This window comes from Arvicola amphibius, chromosome 9, assembly GCF_903992535.2.
Source record: "Arvicola amphibius chromosome 9, mArvAmp1.2, whole genome shotgun sequence".
In the NCBI taxonomy this organism is placed as follows: Eukaryota; Metazoa; Chordata; class Mammalia; order Rodentia; family Cricetidae; genus Arvicola; species Arvicola amphibius.
In genome coordinates this window covers 39,219,926-39,247,064 of record NC_052055.2, presented here as the reverse complement: position 1 = coordinate 39,247,064, position 27,139 = coordinate 39,219,926, and the positions used below count along the sequence as shown (strand labels likewise).

The following is a 27,139-nucleotide window of genomic DNA, read 5'->3' as shown; positions in this document are numbered from 1 at the left end:
GCGGGAGATGACCCTTGGCCCTCAGTGTGGCCATAGAGCTGTCTTGTCTCTCAACTCAAGGTTGTTTTTGTTTTCTCTGTGTTGTGCTGGGCTTGCTTTCTTTGCACCCCCAATAAATACAGGGGTACGAAACAAAAAACAGAAAGGAAAGGGGGAGGGGTCTTTGGGTATGCTCAGATTTTAATCCAAGCAGAGCCCATGGCCTAGAGGAAGGATGCAGTGTCCACCCTTACAAAGCCACCTCCACACACACACATACACACACACACACACACACACACAGACACAGACACACACACACCAGGGAATCTAAATGCCTGAGGTGGGGCACAAGGGAAGCAGGGCGTGTCAGTGGGGGCTGCTGCCCAAGCGATCTTGTCCTTTCTTCCCAGGCCGAGCCTGGTGGGGGTTCAAGGAGAACACCACACGCGTGCATACAGGTCTTACTTCTGAGATTCGGTGTCACTATTGGTCTTGATCAAGCCCCCGAGGGGGTGAGTAGATGCCTAGGAAAGCACAGCAGCACAGTGGACCTGGGCTGGGGGCGGGAGCCTGGCTCAGACTGCCCTCCAAGGATACGGTGCGGTACAGAGAAGACCTAGGTGTCTCATGAGAGCTGACAACCTGAAACCAGGGCCAGCTGTAAGGCAGGTGGAGGGGGAGAGGGGGGTGACGGCAGCCTGGAGCCAGTATTGACTGGTCACTGAGCAACGCATGGATAGATCTAGCAGCTGGCACTAGGACACCAAGGCTGCTTCTTGAGGGGCCAGGGAGAGGCAGTGGGAAGACAGGAGGTCGACATGGATGACATTGCCGGTCTTCAGTTTCATCCATGAATGCTGTCCTTAAGATGAAGATTAGCCCTTCAGAGAACACAAGCCCTGCTCCCCTGTGTCAGAATCCATGGTGTCAGTAATGCCCCTGGACTGACTAGCAATCCCTGGGAAGAGGTCAGCCACCTGCGGGAACACAGGGACCCGCATCTGTCCTCACCTCATCCTGCCTCTGACATGCCTGAGGGTTAACGCTTACAGCAGGTCTTCAGCTAAGGCCTTCCTGCCACCCTGGGGCCTCTCCAGTCTCTGGTCCTTCCAGGCTCAGAGGCCAGGCCTGCCAAGCCCTATGAACTCTGTCCTGGAATCCCTCTTCCTTTCTGGCTCCCTCCGCGTGCCCCACCCATAATGTCCTCCCCATCTGCTTCTCTTCCTGGTAAGTGTCTCTGGCTTTCTCCCTTCCCTGCAGCTGTACACGTGGCAGCATGAGGCCCACAGTGAGGGGCCTGCAGGGCCAATCAGGAGGAGCACACTCAGCCAAAGTCATTCATCCAACCGGCATATGCTCTTCAATCAGAGCAGAGCCCCCACCCCCCTCCACTATTGCTTGAACACAATGGGAGCAAAGTCAAGGCTCATGCAGAGGGAAGAGCTAGTCCAGACCCTGTGACAGGGAACACTGAGGTGGATGGGCTCTGACAGAGTGGTTCTTAAGGGGAAGCTGCTCCCTCAGAGCCCCCAATCTGGCTCCAGAGCCCACAGGAGCTGGGACACCTGCTTGCCGCTTCTCACAAGCTACTCAAATGCTTTGTATTTTCTGTAACAATAAGCCTTATTCCATGACCCCCCCCCCCATTGTGCACCCCTCATGAGTTTCGGAAGTTGGTTTCTGCTGCCCATTCCCATGTGTACCTTGAGTCAAAGGCCTCAGCAGAACAGAAGATTTGGGATCAGATGTTAGAAAGACAATGTGGGGTCCAAAAAGACTAAACAAATTACCCCGCATTCTCCATCCCTCCAGTCAAACAAAAGGACTGTCCTGTGCAAAAGCCAGGACAGAAAGCCACCAGGTCTCTTAGATAAAAGCCTTTAGAAATTGGGGAGCCTGGTGTACTTTGTCTGGACTGGGCACCTGCCTGCTTTTGCTCTCTGCTTCCAATCTTCCCACATCCTTCGAAGTAGTCTTGTGGGAACTTCCTTCCTCCTCATGGCATTTGGCTTTCTCCTCATTTCTGGGACTCGTTCCACTCTGGACCACAGTAACAGGCCTCCTCCCTCAGGTGGGGATCTCTCTGTACCACCTGGCCCCAGTGAGCTCCCTCCTAAAGGTCCCAACAAGGTGAACCCCAGGCCAGGCTTGACACACAGCCCTTCTTATGTCCAATCCCATCCCGTTTTACTGGTTTTTCTGTCTGTCTATCTGTCTGTCTCTGCGCGTTTTTATTTTATTTCATTGAGACAGTGTCTATGTAGCCCTGGTTATCCTGGAACTCTCTTTATAGACCAGGGTGGCTTTCAAACACAGATATCCCCCTGCCTCTGCCAAGTGCTAAAGGTTAAAGGCATGCACCATCATGCCCAGCTCTCTCCACTTTTACAAACACAAATCTGTCTGCAGTCCTGGCTTAACAGCCTCCAATTTTATGGAGCCCCTACCCAAACCTCACTATGCCTACCCAGTTGGGAAAGTCTGTCCACCAAGATATAGGGGCTCCTGGGACTATAACACTGAGTCAGGGATACTAGTATGAACATTGTTGGAGACAATCTCAAGGCCACCTCTGAACCAGGGCTGGGAGGAAGTGAGCATGGTAGTGGGACAGGAGAGGGAGGCAGGGTGCTGGCTTCGTACTGCCTGGAAATGTCTGTGGCTTTGGCTTCAGTAAGTAAGTTCTGCAGGTGCCTGGCACAAAGTTTCCACAGCTGCGGTCAGCTGACCACAAATCCTGCCGACACACACAAGACAGCAGATCCGGGCCTTCTTTGTGTTAAAGCATATTAAACAAGCAAGAGCTTGACCAGAGCACATTGTGAGACCAGTTCTTTGCAGATCACTGGGAAGCATGCAGGTATCATGGAAAAACGTCACTTCCGAGCCCTCACGGGTCCCAAGGACACAGAGCCCACTCTGCCACTGAGTGGACTTGGGTCCCAAACAGGAGTAGATGGTGAACTCTGCAGGATGCAGCTTCCACGAAGTGCTCAGAGAGCCACCCAAACAGTGATGGTCATACAGATCAGGACACAAACTCCTGTCCTTCCATCCACAGCAGCAGACAAGGATAGGAGAGGCCGGGGTCACTTTAACAGTACAGGCAAGGGACTGTGCTAGTCAACAAGGCCGTCCCCCAACAGAACATTCTCTATGAGGCAGGATGAGTGTTTTCAGCTGTTTTGTTTATAAGCATGAGACAGAGGTGCGGGACTCTGAGGTCCCTCAACAGAATAGTTACTGTGGTTGGTACGTGGTGAGATGGGACATGATCTAGAATCACCTAAGGCAAGTGTCTGGGCATGTCCATGAAGTGGTTTCGAAACTAGGCTAGAAGGAGGGATGATGCCCCTTACCTGTGGGTGGCAACCACTCCATGATTGGGGTCCAGGATAACGCAAGGTGAGCACCGGGTGCATCTCATTGCTTCCTGACGGAGGATGCGATGTGGCCCACCGCCTCCCACCCTGGCTGTCCTCTGCCCCCCACCCTGGCTGTCATGTCATCCATGCCACATGGCAGACTGTACCCTCCAGCCATAATAAACCCTTTGCTCCTTGAATTGCTTCTGTCACTCTATCAAGACAGTAGCTAATACAATTGGTGCAGCACTTGGAGTTCCCAGCTGGAACCTGAGGTCTCGGCGATGGTCTCTATGGAAATAACCATTGTGCTGTGGCCGCTACAGGGAGCCACACTGCAGGTGACTGACAGATGTTGTCCAAGAGGAACATGGCACCTGTGTAGTAGGAGCTGCGGGTTGCGTTCCCGCCCAGCTCCCGCATGGCTAGCTTAGCCCCAAAATAATTACACGGAAACTGTATTCATTTAAACACTGCCTGGCCCATTAGTTTCAGCCTCTTATTGGCTAATTTTGATATCTTGCTTTAACCCATATTAGTAATCTGTGTAGCACCACGAGGTGGTGTTCTTACGAAGAAGGATCTTAGCCTGCATCATCTCGGAGAAGAGAAGCTATGGCGTCTGCCTGAGGCATCTGCCTGACTCTGTTTTTTTTCTCCCACAATTCTGTTCTGTCTACTCCGCCTACCTAATTTTCTGTCCTATTAAAGGGGCCAAGGCAGTTTCTTTATTAACCAATGAAAGTAACACATAGACAAATAACCTTCCTCCATCACACCTGCCAGGCTACCATGCCATTTAAACCATTGTCACCTCCACTTTGCAGGCAGTGAAGTTGAGGCTCAGAGATGGGACTTACCCAGACCCTAGCTGACTCTCAGCGGGTCCCCACTAACTCCAGGACCCTAGCTCTTGCTGTGTGAGTGACCAGAACTGATGCTTTCTTGTAGGCAGAGGACACAGAGAGTGAAGCCCTTAGCAAGGCTTTGTTTCCATGAAGCCCTCTGTCTGCAGAGAGGCCACCTTCCAAGACAGGAGGAGGAGGAGGGCATAGGGCAAAAAGTACCAGGCTGAATTGCAAGAGAATCCAGTAATTTTATTCACACTGCCAAGCAGGCAAGGACAGTCAGGCTGAGTGTGGTTTTGTTGAACCAGCCTTCACAGCACTGGCAGGCCTTGCCTTTGCCACCCCTGCCATGGCTCCCTTGACTGTAAGCACCGAGATGCCTGCCCAGGGCATTCGTGCCCTGGGTCTGCAGAAGCACCAATGGACGAGGCCACCTTCCCCTGAAAAGCTTGGGGCAGCCTACAGTGGAAGAGGGGAAGGTTAGAGGGGCCACCAGGCCATACGCTCTGGGAAAGGCGTGGGGGTCTCGGTGTTTCCTGCTTCTCCATGACCTTCCCCAGGACCGGTCTTGCAGCATGGCTCAGAGAAGGCCCCCAGGTAACCTGAATGTCACTGGCTTCATCCCTAGACCTGCTTTGGGCTGAAACCTACCACCTCTGTCCTGCCTGACTCCCCTGATGTCTGCTAGGGGCAATACAGGCAGGTGAAGTCCTAAAACGGGAGCCACCTCCTGGGTGTCCTTAGCACCTTCATTATCCTGGTGTGACACTGGGCTTTTGAGGGGCCAGAGGTCCAGAGAGCACCTAGTACCTGGTCTGACCATGGCTAAAGACCTGGGGAATGAGGTCAAGAAGGGCAGAAGGAGTCTTCAAAGATCAGGGAGGAGATGGGCTCCAATTCCGCCCAGGCACCCTTTATACACTGGGTGCCTCCAAATTCCCTGGGCTTTCCCCCTAACCAAGACTATATCTAGGGTTTGCTTTAACGCTGGGCATCGGGCAAGAAGGTAGAGAATGTGAAAGGGATATCATCCCCACTCCAGCACCCCGGGCCACCACGGGAGCAGTGAAGAACTGCCCATGCTGCCTAGAACCCAGTTTAGAGGAGCACCCAGGAAGTGCTCAAGTCTTTGTACCCAGTTGAGCACAAACCGCAACCTCTGTCCAGGTTCCTGGGGCATTCGTCAGGGGAGGGGGCAGGACCTAGGGTCTGATTAGCCTAGTTTCCTCAGGCCTGGGACCAAGTGAGCAGTCAGCATTTGGTGAATGCATAGGGGAACAATGGCTAGAAAAGAGGCTGGGGGAGGGGTTTGCCCAGGGTGAGAGAAAACCTGAGGATGCCAGAAATACTAGAGTTTTGGTGGGGGGATTCCAGAATGTTTGGGAAGTCCCTAGAATACTAGGACCATTCTAGGGAGCCCAATTCCGCAAAGCGTCGTCCAGAGACCCGCGATATCAGCATTATTGAGGAATTGCTAGAAATGCAGGAATCCTGGGTCCACCCCCAAAATGCCAGCCAGAATCTACCATACAATAAGTCCTCAGTGATGAATAGCACGGTGGTGTGTGAGGAGAGCCGCTCTAAGTCTCCGAAAAATGAAGCCAGGATGGGGAGGGGGCAGAGACAAGACTGTAAGTGATCCCTGGGGGAAACCTACAGGACCTGCCCTAGCACCAGCCCTCCCCTAAGCTGCCCAGCGGCGAAACTGGTCAGGGAAGGTCAGTCCTCCGCCTTGACAGATGGCCACTTGAAGGAATGTAGGTGGTCCACGTCGTCGCTTGTAGATGGCGTTCTCCTCCCGCTCTCCGGCTTGAAGAGCCGCACCCACACGGGTCAACGGCTCCCGCGGCAGCATCACACTCTGGCTCTGCTATGATGCTGCGCTCGCTGGGCTGCGCGTAGAGGATCACGGCCGCCTGCTCATTGTGGACGATGTGAACGTAGGTCTCCTTGTAATTCCAGCTGTGCACGTGAGCTAAAGAGTAGAGGCCGCGCAGGGGAGCCCTGAAGCGGCCAGTGGCCATGTCGAAGTGGCCGTCGGTGTTCACGAAGACCCTGTCGAACAGCAGTGGGAGGAAGTCCTCACTGCTGTGCAGGGCTGTCTTGCGACCCACATAGAAGGGCCGAGTAGTGCACCTGGCACGAGCTGCCAGGGTTGCCTGCCTGCCCCTTGTCGCCTTTGACAAAACCCTGAGAGCCACGGTCCCCTCGGGGACCATCTTTGCCTGGCTTCCCTGGTGTTTCCTGGAGGACCTCTGTCCCCTTTGTCACCTGTGAGGGACAAGAAGGGGAGAAGTTAGTGACAGGCCCCTGGCCTATGCTAACACGCACTTTTGGAAGTCACTGCTTTGCGTGGATCCAGAACAAAGGACCTGGTGTTTAGTGAGAATCTACTCCTGCCGGGCGTTACCCACCCCCGACATCCCTCTGCAGAAGTGAAAACTGAGGGCCATTTCCAAAACCCAGACTGTGTTTTGTCCAGCTCAGTCTGGGTCCTCTTTCTGCCAAGGAGAGCATAGCAGGCTTCCAGGAGGCTGCCTGCCGAGACCAGCCAGGGAGTTTGGGGCAAGGTAAGACACACTTTGCACCTCTGGTTAAGAATAAAACTAACTTTGCCATGGCCTGGGAATTTGGGGTATACTTTAAAGGGCAATGCCCACTTCACAGGTCACAGGAGTCCCACTTGGCAGGAGAGGGCAGTTCATCCACCCAGACATCCGTCTCCACCCTCCCTGGCAGTGGTGACCTGATTACTTTCCTCGCCCTGGCTCCAGGCTGAATCTGAGCATAGAACAGGACACCTCCCATCCCACCTCAAAACACACCTAGTGTGCACTGAAAAGACCTTGCTCCACCATAGTTTCCCTGGTGAGGCTGTGGACTTTCTCAGGTCCCCTGGACCTGTGCGGTGGTGAAGCCAGTAGAAGAAGGGTAGAGAGAGAAAGGAAGGCACAGATCCTCGGAATCAGACCAAAGGAAAGGGGAGTGGGGGAGGGGGGGTCCGTGCTATGGGATGACAACCACAGTGCCACCTGCTGGCAATAGCACCTCACTGATTACAGAGCTTTAGAGCGCCCTCTCTGCCAGCCTAAGGCCAAGGTGGCTGTGAAGAGGGGGCTGGCGAGAGGTCAGCCTGACCCCAAGGCTTAGACACAGCTCCAGATGCTACCCAAGCACCCTTTGTGCTGCAAAGGGGAAACCGTCTTCTGAACCTATCCAAGGGCAACTCAGGGCTGAAGACGGACTGTCACAGCAAAGGGTCCCAGGGCCTGGGTCCCGTCCCGCCTCCAGAGGCTAAGCTACTTGAAGCTGCACTGAGTAAGCCATCAGGCAAGCAGAGACCAGGAAGTTTCCTCCCCCAGGTCTAGAATGACATGAGCGGGAGTCTCAGGTGTGGACTGGCTAATCAGAGGGGAGTGCCCTGCTCTGTCCCTGCATCAAGGTGACTCCAGAAGACCCCTACTGACACTATTGCCCTATCTGCATGTGAGAGGAGCGAACCCGCCATCCCCTCACATTGGGCGGGGGCAATGGTGAGCACAGCTGGATGTCATGGTGTGGCCATGGCCATCATGGGTCCCATCATACGGGAGTGGAACTAATTCCCTCACATTTGAGTTATACATCAGGGAGTTGCCACCCCACAACTTTAAGCCACAGAGCTCCCCCAGGTCTTTACACTTTCACCTCTCTCCCTATCAATGTGCCCCACAGGACACCAATGGGGCCAGGTCCTCTTTCTGCTCAACCCCCCTGATCCCACAGAGAGAAACCATTATCCTGGTGGTAGCTGGTGACCCTGTGGGTCCACAACCTTTCTCCCTGTGCCATCTCCTTTCACACCGCTGCTGGGAAGCCCCTTACCTTGTGATCCTAGGCTTGCATTCATCTTCCCAGGAGCCTCATGAACCTGCTGGCTCACTCTGCTGCCTGTGCCCCACACTTCACCCCAGTACCTCTCTGCTCACATTTTGGATCCCAGGGCCTTTTCCACTGAGTCCTTCACTCTGAACTCAGAACATACTTGCACATTCTAGGTGCTATGCATATGCAACCAAAGGCAGGCAGGGCCCAGGCAGGCCTGCCCTGCTTTTTTCTGTCCTCCCTCTCTCCCCTCCCTCCCTCCCTCCCTCCCTCCCTCCCTCCCTCCCTCCCTCTCTCCCTCCCTTCCTATCCCATACCAATTCCGCCAGGCCACGACTCACCCTTCAGGATGGTAATGTTGATGTAGGGCCTGACCTCGGGCAGAACATAGGGGAAGTTGGGGGAAGCAGGGTCTTGGACAGAATCAGCCGAGGACAGCGGTTCCTCAGGGTCACAGCATCGTCGGCAGCCTTTGCTGAGGTGGGAGGCCGCAGAGTCCCCAAAGGTGGGCTCCTCTGTGGGGACTCCGAACACTAGGGGAAGCAGGAGTACTGCCCAGAAGGAACCCAGGCTGTCTGTCCCCATGATGACCTGGACGGAGAGACACATTTGATTCGGCGCATCCGGCATGTCAATGCCCAGGGGTAACATTACTCCTGTAGCCAGGGCAGACCCTGTGTTACTAGAGAGAGTAGGTAGGACCTCCTGTAACAGGCAAGTCTGGGGCCACCCGGCGAAGCAAGGCTGAGGACACCAGACTGGCCACCGAGCCTTCTGCCATCTGTCTATTGTGACCACGGCCACATGGCCTGAGAAGAGACCCTCAGATGGCACACACCAGGCTCCAGGCCTTTACTGGGGCACCAAAGAAGATGCCAAATTGTCCATGTGGCTAACCAAGGAGGTGAAGAATGTTTCTTTGGCCCCCTCATCTCTAAAGACCATGGCTCTCACCACCACCTGCAGGCAACCGCAGGCAGTGCTACAGCTGGGGTTCCTGAGGATCAAGGCATCGGGTCCTGCACGCCTCTTCTGTGGCAGAAGCAGGGGAAGTCTTGAAGAAGTCAGAAAATGAGACATCCCCTTTGGAACAACACAAGGTTGAGGATATGCAGCTTAGTAGGACTCACAGTTCTGGTATCTTTGTACCCTCAACAACCCCCTTCAGCCAGGACCGCTTCTGGCCCCCTGCTCCCCCACCCCCCCCCCCGACACACACACACAGAGAGAGAGAGAGAGAGAGAGAGAGAGAGAGAGAGAGAGAGAGAGAGAGAGAGAGAGAAAGCTCGGTGTTCAATCATTGGAAGATGGTTGTATCAATCATAACAGGCCTACCAATCGGCATCAAAGGTGTTAAATAGTGAAATTAGGGGTAGGGGAGATCAAAGAAGCGAAACTAAAAATTCAGAGGAATCAGAATTAGTGACGTTCCATCTTGGGCCTTGAACATGAAGGGGGTCCAGAGTTTCCAGAGTGGGGCAGGAAGTAGGGCCGGACACTAAAGAAAGAGCCTGGACGGGGTGGGCAGGAAGCCCGCAGCGGGCCTTTGAGGTGGTGACAAAGCCTCGGGACTGTCGGGCCGCCTGACTATCTCAGATCAGAAACTGCTATTGAAACCAGACTGGTTTTATACACCTCTGGCGTCTCTTTGTTTATTCCTTTTTGTTTCCCCGTTAACGTTTAGTACAATTCAAAAATATTTTCTGTGGTTATACAGGCTGAGAAGGTAAAATGATTCTTTTAGAAAGGTTTGAAGAGGGACTAGGGGTTAAAGAGACAGAAGCTCTTGGGGCTTCTCCTCAGCGGCCAGGTGAAGACAGGAGGCATCTTAAGAGACACCCTGGTTCTGGAATGATGCTGTCCACAACTTCTGGGTTTTTGCTGGTTCTGCTCCACCAGGCAGGCAAACCTCTCAAGAGACCAGCCACCCCTATTATCCTTAACTCCAGGTTGCAGCAACCCCACCCCCACCCTCTGCCTTATTTAGTCCAAAGATGTGTCCCACCCTGTGGGGAGACATCTGAATAACACAAACGGTGCGGGCCGAGGCTTGTGGCTTAGCCCTTCTGGTCTTCACGCTCTCCCTCATTCGCACGAGGATGCCAGCGTGTCTTCCTTGCCAGGCTATATGGATGACTGACACACAGGGAAGCTGCCTAGCTTGTCATATACTTCATATACTTCCAAGAGTCCATTCCTTCCTCTGCCTGGCAGCGACCTCATCCTGGTGTTTATGACTTGAAAGGCACAAAACTTCTGAAGTGTCAGCATGGTTTGGAGACATTTCTGTTTCTTATTGGTCTCGCCCCTGGGGAGTCAGAGGCTCAGAGACACAGACCAGGGGTGTGGGGGGGGGGAGGCTTAGGGACGGAAGCAGGAAGCAAACTCTGGCTCCCTGGAAGCAGCACAGGGGCGGCTCTAACTACAGCTAGGATCCCTGGCTGGCTCCTGGGATGGGGCCAGTCAGGACTGTGGTGGGAAGGGAAGGTCACACTAACTGTAGAGCGATCTTGAGGGTCCCCACCATCTCTACTAAAAAGCCAGAGCCTCTTGGAGGGGGCTGAAGCTCCCACTGGCATCATCAGGGCTGAGCTGAGTGGCTAGGGAAAGCAGGAGTCACTGCAGGGGGCAGATAAAAGCCAGGAGCAGTGCAGGGTGGCAGAGAGGAGGCGATCCCCCAAGGAGCTGGCTAGGCCGAGGGAAAGAGCTATGTGCTTGTCAGAAAGAGGGGAACAGAGAAATCTCAGACTCTGACCGCAGCCCCCAGCCCAGACAGAAGCAGAGAGGCTTCCAGCCACTCACCCTGGTCCTGCAGCCTCAAGCTCAACTCACAGACCCCGGGCGGCCTCTGGCTCCTTGGCCCATGTCTGTGATAATAGCTTGTTGCTGGCCCGACCCCCAGGGCCTACGACTGAGCTGGGAGGGCGGAGGGATGGAGGGAAGGAGGAGGGAGCACGCTGAGCTGGCTTCCCATTCCCCACCTCCTGCTCCCGCCCCTCCAGCCTGGGGCTCTGCCTCGGAGATACTGGGATATGTTTGAACTTCCTTGGGCATCTGTAGCCCAGTCCCAGCCACAGGACCCTATTTGAGTCAAAGGCCCTGAGAGTTTAGACCGGACGGATGAGGGCAGGAGCCTAGAAATACTTGGGCGTGGAAATCAAAGGCAGCAAGAGAGGGGGGCAGGATTTTCCATTACTCAGGAAAAGGGAGGCAGCGCAGGGAACTCCCGTAGCCCTGGTCTAGTCGGAGCCCAAGAGCCATCTGCCAAGAGCTACAGAGACAGGGAGGGTGGCGTGAGGGCACTAGTGCCCATCCTCCATAGGCATAAATCCTGGTCAATCTAACATCTAGCAGCCAGCAACACGGGCCAAGTACTGCCTCTCCCATCCTAGGTGGTCTGGTCACGCCCCAGCCCATAAGTGCTAGACCAAGATGACTTGCTCCCCCCTCCTCCTCCTGGAATCCTGCCTTTATTGATTCAACCTCTGGTCTCCTAAAGCCAGCTGCCTCACAGAGGTAACCCCCAAGAAGCTCATGGGGGTCCTACCTTAGTTTCCCCTCCTAGGCAGGCTAGGGGAATTTTAGCAAGGGCCACAGATGAGGGTCCTAGTCCCCAGCTTCCTGGGCTAGAGCCCCTGTGTCAGATGATGTCAATGTCCCTCACACTTGGCTACCTTAATATTTTAATTTCACTATTTCCCACCTGAGTTAGGTGTCACCTCTCTCGGGGACCTTGCTCCTCAAAAGTGTTTAGACCCCACGATTTTCCCCCACTCCACCCCTCCAGCCCAGGGAGTGCAAAGCAAGTTAGCAGAGTTAGAGGGTCTTGGAGTGACACTACTCTCCAGCTCACTACTTTTCAGACAGATTGAGGTTCTGGGACTTTCCTGGCCCCATTAAAGCTCCAATGCCTTGGGTCCCTGACAGGGCTGTCTCTGGGCCCAGGCTTCCTGTGTGTTTAAGCAGACAATCCAACAGCATATCAGGCCTGGAAGGAGCCTCTGAGATGATCTAATCCCATCCCTTAATCAGGGACATCTCGGCCCAGGGAGCTCAAAGCTTTGGTACAAGGTCACATAGCAGAGCTGAGTCCAAGTTGGGAGGATGCCAGACTCTTCTAGGCTGGCCTCCCAAAATGACTCAGAGTCCTCGGGTCCAGTCAGGAGTACTGAGGGTAAGGGGCAGAAGAAAGCAAAACCGAGGGACAGTGGCCATATAGGGACCACCACCAGGACCCAAACTGGCATGGCCTCTGTGTGGGCCTAGCCTGAACAGCATTCCCAGGGCATTGAGGCCAGCCCTGCAAAGAGGCTCCCCTCCAAGCTGCAGCCACCAGAGCAAAGGGCTGAAGTCAGCAGCCCTGGGGGTGGGTACAGGACCAGGCATTCTCAGTTTCTGGTGTAGAAAGCTGGAAAAAATGGACGAAAAAAAAAGATGGGTGGAATAGAGAGAAGTGGGAAGGCACGGTTCTGTTGGAGGCCAGCTGTGTGTCTAGCACTGGGCACCCCATTTATGCTAGGCACCCCACTTATAGAGCAACACTGCTCACTCCACCTTAACAGTTGAGGTGACTCGAAGCCACTGACATGGGCCATGAGAATGTCCCAGGCAGGTCAGATAGATTGAGACCGCAACTCCAGTCCTGGAGTAGACAGACAAGACAGCTTGGATTATAGCTCTGTTGCATGTCCTTCTTTCTAACTGTGTTGACGTTGGGTAAGTTTCTTCCTTCTCTGAGTATTTGTTTTGTTTCTCAAGACAGGATTTCACTGTGTAGCCCAGGCTTGGGCCTTGAACTCACAGAGATCTGCCTGACTCTATCTCCCGAGTGCTGGGATTAAGGCATATACCAACCACCACCTGGCACTTGTCTGAGTCTTGATGATCCTGGGCCAGACGATCTTGACTCCAGGACTGTATGAGTGTCTGGGAATAGTCAAAGGGTGTTTCCTCCTGGCTACTTCGGTTAAGCTTGTATGCTGAGGAGAACGCACTCTTTTCACAGCACACCTGCTAGTAGGTGCCCCCAGGTGCCGTTGTTGCCCCTCCATCCTCCTTCATAAGCCTCTATGAGCGAATGTGTACCAGGTCATCAAGGGCAGAGTCTCACGGTGTGAGTCTGGTTCTCTGCTCACTCCCGCCCCTTTCGCATACTTCCAGGAGCCAGGACGATTAGCTGACTCCAGAAGTCAGCTGTGTCAATGGCAATTCAGAGTTCAAGGTCACTGCCAAGTTAGCGGCTGAACTAATGGAGAGGAGGGCGCCATCTCCTGGGGAGAGCCAGCATGCGGCCCAGCAGCCAGCAACCCAGCCAATCCAACCTGGTTGGAGAGCTGGAGGTCCTCCAAACCTCAGAAAGTAGGCAGGGTTCCCTCTGACATATCAGCCCCGTGAGGACAGCTCCAAATTGGATTTACTACTGCCATCTATTGAGCGACCCAGGTTAGACCCTCCAGGCCCAGCCAAAAAGTGAGCAAAAAGATGACTTCAAGATCCCCAGGGCCCTCAACAAGGAAGCCGAAACCGGAGAGGAGCCGAGCAGAACCGAAAAGGGCCGACCAGAGCCGATCTAGTCTAGCCGAGCAGGCAGAGTAGAGCCGAACAAAGTCGATTTTTCCCGAGCCAAAACGAACAGATTCGGGTCCAGTCGGTTGGGATCCGACAATGGCCGAATAAAGCCGAATCTGAGCGAAGAGGAGGTGCGGGTACGCTGAGGGCCAGAGGCGCCCCCTGGCGGACACAGGAAGCTCTGGACTGATCGGAGCGGGAGTCATTGGGAGTCCTGTGATAGTCTTGTAAAATGGGGTTATGGGGTGCACTTCAGAAATAAGGAAACTGAGGCTCCCCTCGAATCCGAGACTGCCTCACAGGCCTCTAAGCTGGGAAGTAAAGGCTCTGGAGTTTCCTTTGATGGTGTATGGCCAAGAACACCCCTGCCACTTAAAACTCACGTGTAAATTTGGTTGTGTTTGCCGATTTATTACAGCCAAAGGCCTACAGAGATCTCCCTTCTGAAGGGCTAGCAGAGTTCAGATACAACCATGGTCTCACAGATGGAGAAACCAAGCCGGCTTCAGAGGTGTTGACCAAGGGCCGTGGGGCGGCAGTTCCCATGAGCAAATATTGACACATTTCCTGGCCATTAAAGCAGAAAGCCGGACTGAAAAGAGGATGTTCTGTCCCTTCTCGGCAAAGCTTGAAGCAACCCTGCCCCCACTCCAGGCCTCAGTTTCCCCACCTGCAGCAAGATAGTAGCAGAGGATGTGGCCAGGATCCCCGGTATCTGGATCCTAAGGAGAATGAGGCATTTCCCCGGAGCCAGTGAGAAAGAAAAAGCCATTTATAGGCATGTACAATTCACCCCAATTCACCCCTATGCTACAGCACTCTGGAGTGCCTGCCCAAGGCTGCAGGGTTTGGGACGCTGGGCCTGTGAGAAGCAACTGAGGCCACTTCCCAGGGACATTGTGTGCCACCAGGCAGCTGGCACAGGTAGTCTCAGAGCACCCCAATCCCCAGCATCACTTTTTGCACCCAGCATCGGGGAGGCTGAGGCAGGAAGATGGCCCCTGTTCTCAGTCTTCTTTCTGGTCGTGACATTGGGCAACAACGGTGACATTCCAGACCTCCAGAGAAGGTCTTGCACACCTGTCCTGTGAGCACACTTCTGAAAATGCTTGTGCAGTCACCATGGGCACCAGGCACTGGCCTAAGGCCTAGCTCTGCAGATGTTAACTCTTTAACGACCTAGACCACAACTTATCCCAGTGAGGAAGAAACTAAGGCAAGGAGGTTAGTTTGCTGGCTCAAGGTCAGACGGCTAGTGAATGGGTGAGCAGGGACTTAACCACAGGCAGCGGAGTCCACACACTGTCACTCTCTGCTGTCCCCCTTCTTGGCTCCTAGACAAACCATCTGGCCTCTGGGTTGAGCCTTAAGCGGTTAACAGGGCCCACATACCACACTCTGCATGAAGGATGAGTAGGCTGGTTTGAACAGACCTTCTAGGGACCCGGGAGGGAGAGGCCACTAACACCATATGGCAAATGGGCAGTGGTCTTAACCAGCACCACAGCTGGGAGCTTCAGCAACAAAAGCTTATTGTGTTGGCAGGGATAATGGTGCATGCCTGTCATCCCCGCACTTGGGAGACTGAGGTAGGATTGCCATGAGGTCCAGGCCAGACTGCACTACAAAGTGAGACTTTACCTTGAAAAAGAAAAAAACAAGGGCTGAAGAGATGGCATAGCTGGTAAAGAGCCCGCTTTGCACGTGTGAGGACCTGAGTTCGGATCCCTTGGGACCTACATTAAAAAGTAGCTCATGGTCACATGTACCTTCAGCCCTAGCAATTGCTCCGGTGAGAGACCCTGCCTCAAAAGACAAACAGGAGCCAGGTGGTAGTGGCACGCTCCTTTAATCCCAGCACTTGGGAGGCAGATACAGGTGGATCTCTATGAGTGGTAGGCAGCCTACCAAGCAAGTTCCAGGACAGCCAGTACTGTTACACAGTGAAACCCTGCCTCAAATAAACAAAAACAAAAACAAAACAAAACAAAAAAGCAGGGAGAAATTGGGGAAGATATCCAACATGGCCTTTGGCCTACACATATGATGCACACACACATACATGCACACACACACACACACACACACACACACACACACACACGGAAGCATGCACACAAGTTTATTGTGACCCAGTTCTGAACTCCAGAAGTCCAGGACCAAGGCATCAGTCTGATAGCTCTGCTGGGGACTATGGGTCTGTTCCAAGCCTCCTCCTGGTTTTGAAGAGTTTGGTGGCACTCTCAGTATCCCTTGTCTTAGAGAAGTATCCTCCTAGTCTTTTGGGGGGGCTGGGTTAAGGCAGGGTCTCACTCTGGAATAAAAACTGACCTTGAACTCAAGGTAATTCTCAGCCTCTCAAATGCTGGGATCACAGGTGTGTGCCCCCCACCCCATCACCCTGATGACACCTCGGTGCTATCCTTGTGTGTGTCTGTGTCCAAAGCTCTTTTCCTGGGGACACACATTCTATTGAGTCCACCCTAGTTGAGCATGACTTCCCCCCACTAACATCTGCAATGACCTTGCTCCCAGAAAAAAAGGAAACAGAGGTTAAGGGGCTGCAAGGGACACAACCCAGCCTCCAACTCCAACAGGAGCCGACTCTCCAGGACACCATGACTTTACCCTCGGCATCCGCATAGGAGGTCACCTCTACCCTTCCCTCCCATGACCTTGCTGGCTCAACACACACCAGCCCCTCTGTCTGGCACACTCAGGCTCTGGCACCAGCCTCTGTGCCCACCCACTATGCTCTCCCAGTACACACATGTTCTCTCCTTCCCCACTACGCCCAAATGGTAGCATTCGCAAGTGGCCACTTGGGAAAGTCCAGATGCTGGAGCCATGCCCACAGACCCCAGCCACCTTCCCTCCATAACAGTCCAGTGGCGGGCTGGCCCTCTGAAAACTCTCTCTTAAGTGAACTGTGTCCGGAGAAGTGAAAAATATTACACAGTAGGTTCACAGTAAAGAGAAGCCTAAGGCCCAGGACACCTAATGTTGGATCTCATTTTATCTGTGCATGAGTGCGTGCGTGCGTGCATGCGTGTGTGCGTGCGTGCGTGTGTGCGTGCATGCATGTGTGTGTGTGCGCGTGCATGCATGTGTGTGCGTGCATGCATGCGTGCGTGTGCGCGCGCGCGTGTGTACTATGGCACACATGTGGAGGTCTTAGGATGACTTAATAGTCAGTTCCATCCACATGCCTTTGGAGGCCAGAGGAGAGTATCAGATCCCCGGGACTGGTTACAGGTGGCTGTGAGCTGCCATGGCTTCCAGTCCTCTGGTAAAGAAGCATTTACTCTCCTGACTCTGAGTCATCTCTCCAGCCGCTCTCATGCCTTTTAGGTCATACATCTCCCCTCCCCCCCTACAACTTTATGTGGACTCCCCAAGAGTCTGAGGGTTATCAGTAGCAGGAAGAACCCGGAGGCTTTGTCAGGACCACACTTTGCTCACCTCTAAGAGCCCCTTACAACACAGCCCTGGGTCCCTCTACTCGAGACTTTTCTTCTGAGGGTCGATGGAGCCCAGTGGTCACCTCCCTTTGGGACAGTGGCCTCCATCATCTTCGGATGAAGGAAGTTTTCCATCAATCCGTAGCCTTGTCCTCTCCAGCCTCAGGCTCTGCAGACTCCAAGCTCTTCTCCCATCACGCTGTCGCTGATGCAAGCCCCAATCCAGAAGCTGGTGGCCATGGGCTGTTGCCTGGCAACCATCTCTGAGCGACAAGATCAAGGTAAGTCAGCAACTTCCATGGCTGAAGAGGAGGACGGAGGCAGGCTTGACGGTCACTGCCTTTCTTTCTCTGTTCAGGACCAAGTCACAGGTTCTAGTCCCCAACCCCAAACAGGCTCCTTCAGTTCCCCTCACCTGCCCTTGGAGCATTTGTTCCCAAACACAGCTCTAAAGCAGACTCCTCATGGGTGACTGTGGCCCCAATGACCCCGCTCATGTATTCATTCCAGATACTCATGGGAAGGACCATAGCTGCCCTGCCAGGGCCTGGCATCAGCCCAGCCCTGCGAGGTCAAGGTTTTCAGAAGCATGCGGACCCACGCCGTGTGCACCTCAGTGTGCCCCAGCAGTGGCTCCCAATGTGGGTATGTTCGGAATCGTAGGTGAAGAAAAGAAACCCCGGCCCCTGTGGACACTTCCAGGTAACTCCCAGGCACTGGCTGGTGTTTGTACACTTGGGACACATGTCCTACGACATACCGTGCACTTATCTGGCCTTTCCTTCCATGTGCCTGCCCCTCCGACTACGCCACTGGCCAGATTATACTGTCCATCACACCGCCTCATCCCTATCTGGCTGGAAAGATATACACTGACCAATTATCACCCCAATGCCCTGCCTTGTTGTTGGCCCAGGAGGCCATCATGTGACTTATTTGTAGCCAATCACCTTTCTGCTTTGAGAGTTTGCTGCTTGGATAAGAAGAGGTGTCTACTGTTTCAGGGGCTGATCTTCAAGGGTATAGGCTCAAACTTTTAAGGCCCTCTTATGACCCCATATGAAAAGAAGCCACACAACTGCACACACACACCCATCAGGACATACAGTGGAAATGACTCAATCACTATCTTTATTGACGGGAGCTAGGGTCAGAAGCAGCGGAGGATTTCCCAGGTGGCCATCCAGCTCCATCTGCAGGATGCAGCTCCCCTGCTTCATCCAGGAAAGTTGGACTGCTCACCTCCCACCCTAGCTCCTCCTCAGAGGAACCCCAGGGTGGGGCCTCAGGCTCCACACAGACCTGAGTTTGCCAACTTCCTCCTCCTGGGGTGGCCTGCATTCTCTCTGACCCTTGACCTTTGACCTTCTACAACCCAGTTCTCATGAATACCTTCACCCTGGTCGCTGACACAGAGACCACTCACAGAAGGGGCAGGATGTGGGCTGAGTCTAAGCTGAGGGTATCTGTACTTTGTATCCCGTAGGTAGGCCCATTGCGGTGAACAGTGGCTTCCCCAGTGTGGCTCAGTTTCCTCCTGGATTCCAGCAGACTGGTGGGCTAGGGAACCACAACCATACCGTGGTGAGGACTCTGAGGCCCAGAGAAGGAGGGCCAGGCCAAGCAGCTTGAGGTGAAGAGAAGATCCAGTTTCTCAGCTTCTGGATTTGTGGGTTCCCTGAGGACCCTACCTTTGCAGAGTAGGGCAGGGGTTTAGGCAGAAACTCCAACCTTTCCAGGGCCAGCTTGGTTAGGACCAAAAGGGTCATTTCTGGGAGGGTGAGGGTGGTGTCCTGGGTCAGCCTGGGGCACTGGCTGCTCACTGTGACAGCCTTTTAGCCTCTTGACATCATCGGGAACCCTAGGAACACAGAGGATGGGGAGGTCTGACCCCACCAGGGGCTTACCACCCCTCCCTGAAGTTCTGAGGAGCCACACCCCCTCCCAAGATCAACACTGTGTCCTGTGCCTCTCTCACCAGCACTGCAGACCCTCCAGGGGCCCCTTGCTGCAGGCCCTTCCTAACACCAGGGCTGCAAGGGGCAAAGCCTGCTCAAGATCACAGCCCAATTCTGTTCCCTCCTCTCCTCTCCTCTCCTCTCCTCTCCTCTCCTCTCCTCTCCTCTCCTCTCCTCTCCTCTCCTCTCCTCTCCTCTCCTCTCCTCTTCCCCTCCCCTTCCTACTGTCTCGGCTTCCTCTCCTTCATCTTGACCACCTTCCTCCTATGTCTCTTCCCCTCAGGCTGCCTGCCACATAGTCTCTGCCCTGGGGACCAGGTACCCGACCTAAATAGGGTGAGTCAGACTGTGGGTGGCCTTAGCCTGTGCCATGTGTGGTCCCTCCCCCAGAAAAGGAATACAAAATTAGAAACATCAGTCAGATGCAGGCCCTAGAAGGAACCAAACAGTGAGAAACCCTGAAGATTCTTCTTCTTCTTCTTCTTCTTCTTCTTCTTCTTCTTCTTCTTCTTCTTCTTCTTCTTCTTCTTCTTCTTCTTCTTTTTTGGTTTTTCGAGACAGGATTTCTCTGTAGCTTTGGAGCCTGTCCTGGAACTAGCTCTTGTAGACCAGACTGGCCTCGAACTCACAGAGATCCGCCTGCCTCTGCCTCCCGAGTGCTGGGATTAAAGGTGTGTGCCACCACCATCCGGCTCATCTGTCTTCTAAAAACTTTTTCTCTCACATCCAGGAGCACAGGAGTCCCAGCACTGAGACACTGGGGTGAGGGCCTGGAGGACATTGGGCTGTCCAGCAGGAGAGGTAGAAGCCTAGGCAGGAACAGAGTGGCCAAGGCCACACAGCAGCATGGGAAGGGCTGACCTGGGTCCTAAGCACATCCGTACTACCATCTTACTCTCCTTTGGGCTTTAGTCAAACCCCAGCTTATCCGCATCCCTGGTTTCTCAAGCCCAGCTCTATCTCCATAAGGGTCAAGATACAGACTGGCAGCCCCCCCCCCCCGAAAGATACCTTGTTTCTTGGTCAGGCTGCTCACATCGTCTTAACTTGGGCTCGGAAGAGTCACCCTAGTAACGACACCCTCCATACCCCTCTCATGACAAGGCCCATCCAGGCCTCGTTATGCCCATCCCTGAGTCAAAAGTAGGAAGCAAGGCCCAGAGAGGGCAAATGACCTGCTAAAGGACACACAGCAAGTCCTAGAACAGTGGGGCAGAGCCCAGGCCTCTGAACATTTCATCACTGGACCTGGCGTCCTCAGAGGCCCAAAGACAGCCGGAAGAGCTGTGCAAATGAAGTCACCTCAGCTTGGTCAGACCACTGCAAGTGGCTGGTACTCATGTCCCTGGGCCAGGAACAGCCTCTGCCCTTCTCGGGCCCTGCTGGTCCTTTGAAGTCCTTATAGGTGGCTCAGGGTGCTAGACCTGTCCCCAATTGTGGCCTCCCGCGGTAGAAACTGTTTCTCCTTGGCAGCCCCTGTGCTGGGCTCCTGCCCACTGGTGCCAGGCTGTACAGTCTGGCTGCCTTTTCCATTCGTCTCCTTCCTCCTCTGAGCCCTCCGCTCCTCCTCTTCTCTTCTCTCTTCCTCCTCTTCATCCTCCTCCTCCTCAGTCTTCTCTGGAGGGCCAGACCCTGGCTCCTGACTCCGTATGCGACGGGACGGTCTCAGCAGGACCCTGCGGAAGCCCTGCTTGAAGCGGTAGGAGAGGAAGCCATAGAGGATGGGGTTGGCACAGCTGTTGGCGTAGGGCAGTGCCACCACCAGGAAGTAGAGCCCAAAGAAGGCAGGCTCCTCAGGCAGCGGGCACACCACATTAATGATGTTGAGCAGATAGAAGGGCATCCAGCAGAGGACAAAGAGCGCCACCACGGCCACCACCATGCGTGTAACCCTGCGCTCAGAACGCCGCCGCCGCTGGCATGAAGGTGCCTGGACCCACTGGCAGGATGGTGCCCGCACACGCCGTGTGGTCGACCGCACCTTCACCACGATGAGCAGGTAGCATAAGCAGATGACCAGCAGGGGCCCGAAGAAACCCAGTGCAGCTGTGTAGATGATGAACGCCGCTCGCCAAGCAGCCGCTGGCTCTGGCCACTGCATGTGGCACGTGCTCATGCCCCGGGGCACTCCTGAGAAGACGACCACGGGCAGCACCACCACGGCTGAGGCCACCCAGACAGCCGCACTGACTATGCGAGCCACAGGCGCCGTGCGCCAGCGGGCCGAGCGTGTGGGATGCACCACGGCCAGGTAGCGGTCCACGCTCATGACGGTGAGGCAGAAGATGCTGGTGAACTGGTTGATGCCGTCCACGGCCATGACCAGACGGCACATGAGAGAGCCAAAGGGCCAATAGGACAGGGCATTCTGAGCAGCCAGGAAGGGTAGCCCTAACATGAAGAGCTCATCAGCCAGAGCCAGGTTGAGGATATAGACACTGGTCACTGATGGACTGGCTGTGTGTCGCAGTACTACGTAGATCACCAGAGAGTTTCCCAGCAGGCCCACCACACACACCACTAGGTACACCAGAGAGATCAAGATGCCACTGACAGCCAGACCTGCCAGGCTAGCGCCAGCAGATGCATTGCCCAGGGTAGTGTCCAGCGGCCAGGCAGTGGATGTGTTCCCAGGGTCCAAGGTTATGGGCACCGATGAAGGATAGGCAGCGGTGGCCATGGCCACGGAGAGGCTGGTCAGCAATCAACTAGTCCTGGCCTACAGGAGGAAGAACACAAGGTAATTGTGTTGGGAACCCTTCCCTTGTGCCACTCTACCACCACTACCTAGAACGTGGAGACCTACTATGCACCAGCTCAGAGCTCGATGAGCATCTTGTACACTCGGCAAAGCCCAGTAATGTGAGGGATGCTATTCCAATTTCTCAGATGAGACAAGTCCTCCAAATCCCAGATGAAAGTTGATATGGGATTGTCTTTTCTAGCAGAGCCCAGAACTTTCCTCAGTTCCTAATTCCAGGCAGGATGCCAACGAGCTGATGGTGTCGCCTCTCCGGGGAGTCAGAGCCCTCAGCACCTCCCTAACTCTGGCCATCACATGGCGCCCCTACCTAAAGCCCTACCTGGGGGGATGACTGTGAACGTGAAAGTGGGTGCCTGTACCCCCTTTCCTCCCAGACATACTGGTGATGTGAAGTCTGCAAGGCATCTGAACGCTACATCCCCCAGCTGCAGGGCTGTGGGTACTGGGCTGGGCAGGAGTGGGCATTCCCTGGCACTTGGTGAGGTCCTTTTATACTATCTTTGTGCCTGGACCTCGGGATTCTGCTGGGCTCCCCTGCTGGACTCAAATCTCCTGCATCACTGAGATTCATCCAACCCTGGACCATTTCCACTGTCCCCCTCCTCTCACTCCATCACCTCCTGCACCAGTGAATGAGGCATCGAATGAGTCAGAGGAGCCCAGAGTGGGCAGTGAAGGAGTGGGCTGCAGAGTGGGGACCAGGCCTGGTCAGCTGGTTGCTGCTTCCAGAACTCTCGATAAGAGGCTAAGAGCAGCCCCTCCGTTGGCCTGACTGCCCATCTCTTTCCAGCCATTGAAGCTTTCTGCCTGCCCCTAGCAGCTCCCTTGGAGCTTGGATCCTGAGTGTTTCCAACTCCGTGCTGCAGAGTGGAGTTAAGTGGAAGTCTCTAAGCTAAGAAGCTTTCCTTCTCAATTTTCTGTCTACCCACTCTGGGTCTAGACCCCTCCACTGGAAACTGAGAGTGCTTTGGGCATCCCAATGAGACTCCGAAAGTAGGAGGTTCCTGGGAAGGGGAAGCACCTAGCTCCCAGCATGCTCCTGAGTAGGGAGCATGTGCAACAGCTCTAAGTGCCAGGCTGTTGATGCCAAGGATGGCAAAAGACCCCTGGCAGAGTGCCAAGGCTCTTCCCTGCTACACTCCAGATTGGCTAGGCTTCCAGCAGCCTCCAAGCCCCAGGCTCAGGGAGCCCCCACGTGGTTCTCAACCTGCTGTACCCTCAGTTCTCGTGAGCTGGGTCTGGTGAATCTGCGCACTAAGCTGTGGGATCCTAGGGTCTTCACAGAGCTGGCTCTTCCTTGCTGAACCCTGACCCTAGAAGACTTCAGGAAAAGTTGGAGTCTCAGAAGTGACACAACCCCTGTGTACCTGCTGCCCTCACCAACTGGCCAGGAGCTAAGGAAAGTCCCAAGACTCTGCCCATAGCTAGGAAGGAGCATGTATAGGACCTATCACATGTCATCCCTTTTTACAGGCTGGCAGACTGAGGCCAGGGCAGCACAGTCTCCTACCTCAGTACCGTGCTGGCTTCACTATCCTGCCGGACTAGGCAGAACTTGCCTGGCTGATGTCTGTGCTCTTGAACTTGGGGCCATGAGCCCAAAAGCCTCAGACCCATAGGAGCCTGGAGATGGGAATTTAAATTCTTGAAACACAGCCACGGCTCTCAGAGTCAGGTTTTCAGGCCTCGTGACTTTTAATCAGAGAATGTCACAACTCCAGACAGCTGGAGTCAAACCATCCTAGGCCAGGAACTGTGGGTTCTAGGACCTTACATTTCTTCTCCCAGAGTAGAGGTGGGGTGCCCTACGTCACCCGGCCACCGTGCCCACTTGGTTTGCACAGTGCCTCTCTCTAGCTTTCCCACAGAGTGGCCAATCAAAGACATTCAGGACTGCAGGAGAAAAGAGAGTGCCAGGCACAGCGAAGAGCTGAGAGCCAGGCAAACCTCATTTCCAGGTTCCCGGCACAGATGCCCTCGGGGAAGCCCAGGGTGTGCTCCAAGGATGGTCCCTCCAGCCTCACACAGGAGCATTCGCGAACCTGCAGAAGCACATGCGCACATAACACACAACACACGCATGCACACACACACACAGGAACACAGCTACCCAGCCAAACCCTCCCCAGACTCGAGGGTGGAGCATCCCTCCTGGTACCCTGGCCTCCCTCCAAGACACCCTCCTTGCTGTCAAAGTTGACAGGCCAGGAGGTGCCAGAACACAGAAATCACACCCTTTCACCCGGGAAGACAGACCTGCAATTTCGGTGCCGTCTTTTCTTCAAGGATCCGGGATCCTATGCCTGATCTAATTCTTCCTTGGAAGGGAGGGAGGGACTTTGCCTCTCTGTCTGGTTTATCTTTGGCACAAGCTTGCCTGAAAGCTGGGGGTGGAATCTCCTCAGGGGACTGTTCAGGAGAGGAGAGACCCGCAGAGAGGGTGAGTATTGTTCCCAAGCCCCACAGTAACTACGGCTGCCCCCTCGGGCATGGAAGACACTCCAGTTGTTCTTATTTGCCTCTCATTCAACTCCCGCCCCCTCCAGAGTGCTTTCACTGAGCACTTAGCCTAGCACCCAGAGCTCGGTAAGTACTAATAGAAACAAGCATACTAGAAAGTAGACCTCAAAAGTGCAAGATGTCCCTGGGCCGAGACTTCAAACTCACATCCTGAGACCCTAGCAGAGCCCAGAAAGGAGGGATGAAGGAGGAATTTGAAGCTCGGAGAGGTTAAGTGACTTCTGCAAGGTTACCCAACTATTGAGTGAGAAATCAGATTCCAGTTCTGTCCTTCTACTAGACCATGCTGGGTTTCCTTAAAGGCCTCCAGCTTGGAGTTGTCAAAAGTGAATGCAGACTGAGGACCCCTGGCTCTGTCATCCGTCTGCCCTCTGCACCCCTGGACCTGGGGTTTTGTTTGTCAGCAGTGACTGACATAAGCCCTAGGCCCAGGGCCTGGCTCTCGGGAGCAGCCCCTAAGGCCCTGAGCTAGGACTTGGCCTCACTGCTACGTGACCTTGGACAAGTCACTTCCTTCTAGTTCTAGTCTCCTCCTACCACAATGGAGTCCTGCTTACCCAGTCCCAGGGTGCTGCATGGGTGAAAGGGGTGTGTCAGATGCTCCGCTCCCAGCATGAAGGGGAGCTCAGGAGTGCCACCACTAAGGCCCAGGAGGCTGGACAGCAGTGTGCATCTGGTTTGGTCCAGTTCCGACATTCTTCTGTACGGAGGCTTCAAGGTTCTGGAATGATGGCACAAGATGCTGGGATTAATAACCCTTCCTACCTTACAGCCCACACAGAGTTCATCAAAAGCCTCCCTCACTGCTTCCTAGAACTCTCCACCCTCTGCTGGCTCTAGTATCATCCCTAAATTCAACCTGGTCAGAGAAAGACCTTAGGTATCCCACCCTCCAAGATCCCCATGAGCCCAGCCTCCTTACCTGCCCACAGGGCAAGAGCTCCCTTTGTAGTCGCCAGGTTGGATAACATTCTGCAGCCAGGCACCACTAGCAGACAAGCAGCTGGTGTCCCACACAGTGCCCACTCCTCCAGCGCTCGTGGACTCGGGCCCTTTCTAGGCCCTTTCTAGGCCCTCAGCAGCCACGTCAGCCCACATTGCCTCTCCCATCTGGTCCCCAGCCCTGGCTCCCCACCTTCACCTAGTCTGTCCGTCATCCCCAATCTCCGGGACTCGAGGGTGCAGGACACAGAATAGGGTCTTCTGACAGCACCCAGTCGGGGGTGGCAGGAATCACTTCCCAAGGTGACAGGAATGTGGAGAGAGCAGGGGACATAAGAAGCCAATAGAAAATAAGGAAAGGGGGGGTGGGTCGGAGGTGGAGAGAGGGAGGAGAGGGAGAGGAGACAGTGTGTGGGTGGAAAGGCAGAATGAGGGGGAGTAAGGAGAGAAGCTTGGCAAGGAGAAGGGACAGAGGAGAAAAGAGGAGAGGAGAGAATGGACGGATGGAGGAGCAGGGAGAGATGCAGAAAACGGCAGGGACAGAGGGAGGCAGGAGGAAGGAGAAAGAGGGGGTGGTAGGGACAGTGACAGAGAAGGATTGTGCCACAGATGGTGACATGGAGAGCCAGCAGAGGGGGGGAGCAGGAGGGTGCAGGAGGGGCCGGGAGGAGGGGCTGAGGGCCGGACAGTAGGTGCCAGACTGAGAGGGGCAGCAGGTTAAGGGCGGAGGCCGGCAGAGGGAGAGGCAGATCCCGTTACCGAGGAGATTGCAGCCACCCACGCTGGCCTTGGCTCCCGCAGGGACTTGGAAAAAAGAGGGGAGCAGCGGAGAGGGGGAGCTGCCTGCCAGAGGCAGGACAGCCCCAGATCCCAAGGATATACTCGGTGAGGGAGGGGCTGTGCAGCAGGATGAGGAGGGAGAAGGCAGGATGGGCACTGAGATGCAGGTTCCAAGCCCACAGCTCTCCTGTTGGGAATCCCAAGGGCAGCGGGACAGGTCCAGGAGAAGGCAGCTAGGGGCTGTGGTCGTGGGGTCAGTTGGATCTGGACAGAGGAGCAGAGAGATGGAATAGCAAGAAGGTATTTGGGGCTTTGAGAACCAAGAGGCAAAAGTCAAAGATACACAGTGGGAAAACAAATTCCCTCCCTTTGAACTGATACAATCTGAAATATAACAAGTGCACTTTAAGATAATTGTTCACATCAACAATAGACATATCAACTAATGAGCTCCCTGGGAGGGGGATATTTGACTCTGTTGGAGCATAAAGGTGGTGGTCCCTAGTATCAGATTGTTCACCTGAGTAAGCCGTTTGTTCTCGATTGGTCAAGTGGACAGACCCAAGCAGTAAATGGTGGCAATCTGTGGCCACTGCTGCTCTAAAGTGGACACAGGCTCTGAGCAGCTCTGGATATGTCCTCAGAGTCCAGAGTGAGCCTCCCGAAGCTGTCTTTCTCCGCTCATGGTTCCCCATGGCTCTTCAGTGCAGTCACCCACAGCCTACTCTCCCGTTGCCTGCTAACTACAACTTCCCTTTGGCTCCCCGAGCTCTGAGTTTATCAACCTCATTCATTCATTCATTCTCCATCCTCAGTCACTGTTGCCTCCAATCTTGTTCCAGTCTCTAGGAAGGAAAGGGAAGAGGTTAGCCCTAAGCAGACAGTCCATACCCCATCACTAAAGGCTAAGTCCAACTTCCCAACCTTGGCTAGGACCAAAAGGAAGTGGGGCAGAGACAGAACTAGGAACTATGAGGGTGGGTGAGGAGCTGGCATCTCACCAAGCAAGGATCTAGACAGGGCAGTCACAGTCAAACCTGGAGAACTTATGGTCAGCTTGGGATATGGTCCTCTCAAACCCGATGAG

The 27,139-nt window shown here is 54.5% G+C and overlaps 2 protein-coding genes across 2 annotated transcripts; both read right to left on the bottom strand.

Annotated features, from left to right (window-relative positions):
- Positions 1 to 5,904: 5,904 nt before the first annotated feature.
- C1qtnf6 (C1q and TNF related 6) lies at positions 5,905 to 10,977 on the bottom strand. The gene is given in 7 exon segments (XM_042055728.1): positions 5,905 to 5,973; positions 5,976 to 6,065; positions 6,067 to 6,315; positions 6,317 to 6,436; positions 6,438 to 6,466; positions 8,401 to 8,650; positions 10,862 to 10,977. Coding segments are annotated over 6 exon segments (801 nt in total). The 5' UTR covers positions 8,645 to 8,650; positions 10,862 to 10,977.
- Positions 10,978 to 20,445: 9,468 nt separating this feature from the next.
- On the bottom strand, positions 20,446 to 21,726 carry Sstr3 (somatostatin receptor 3). Its single transcript, XM_038344145.1, has one exon. The coding sequence runs from the start codon at positions 21,724 to 21,726 to the stop codon at positions 20,446 to 20,448; it is 1,281 nt and encodes a 426-aa protein (XP_038200073.1).
- Between the last annotated feature and the right edge of the window lie 5,413 nt (positions 21,727 to 27,139).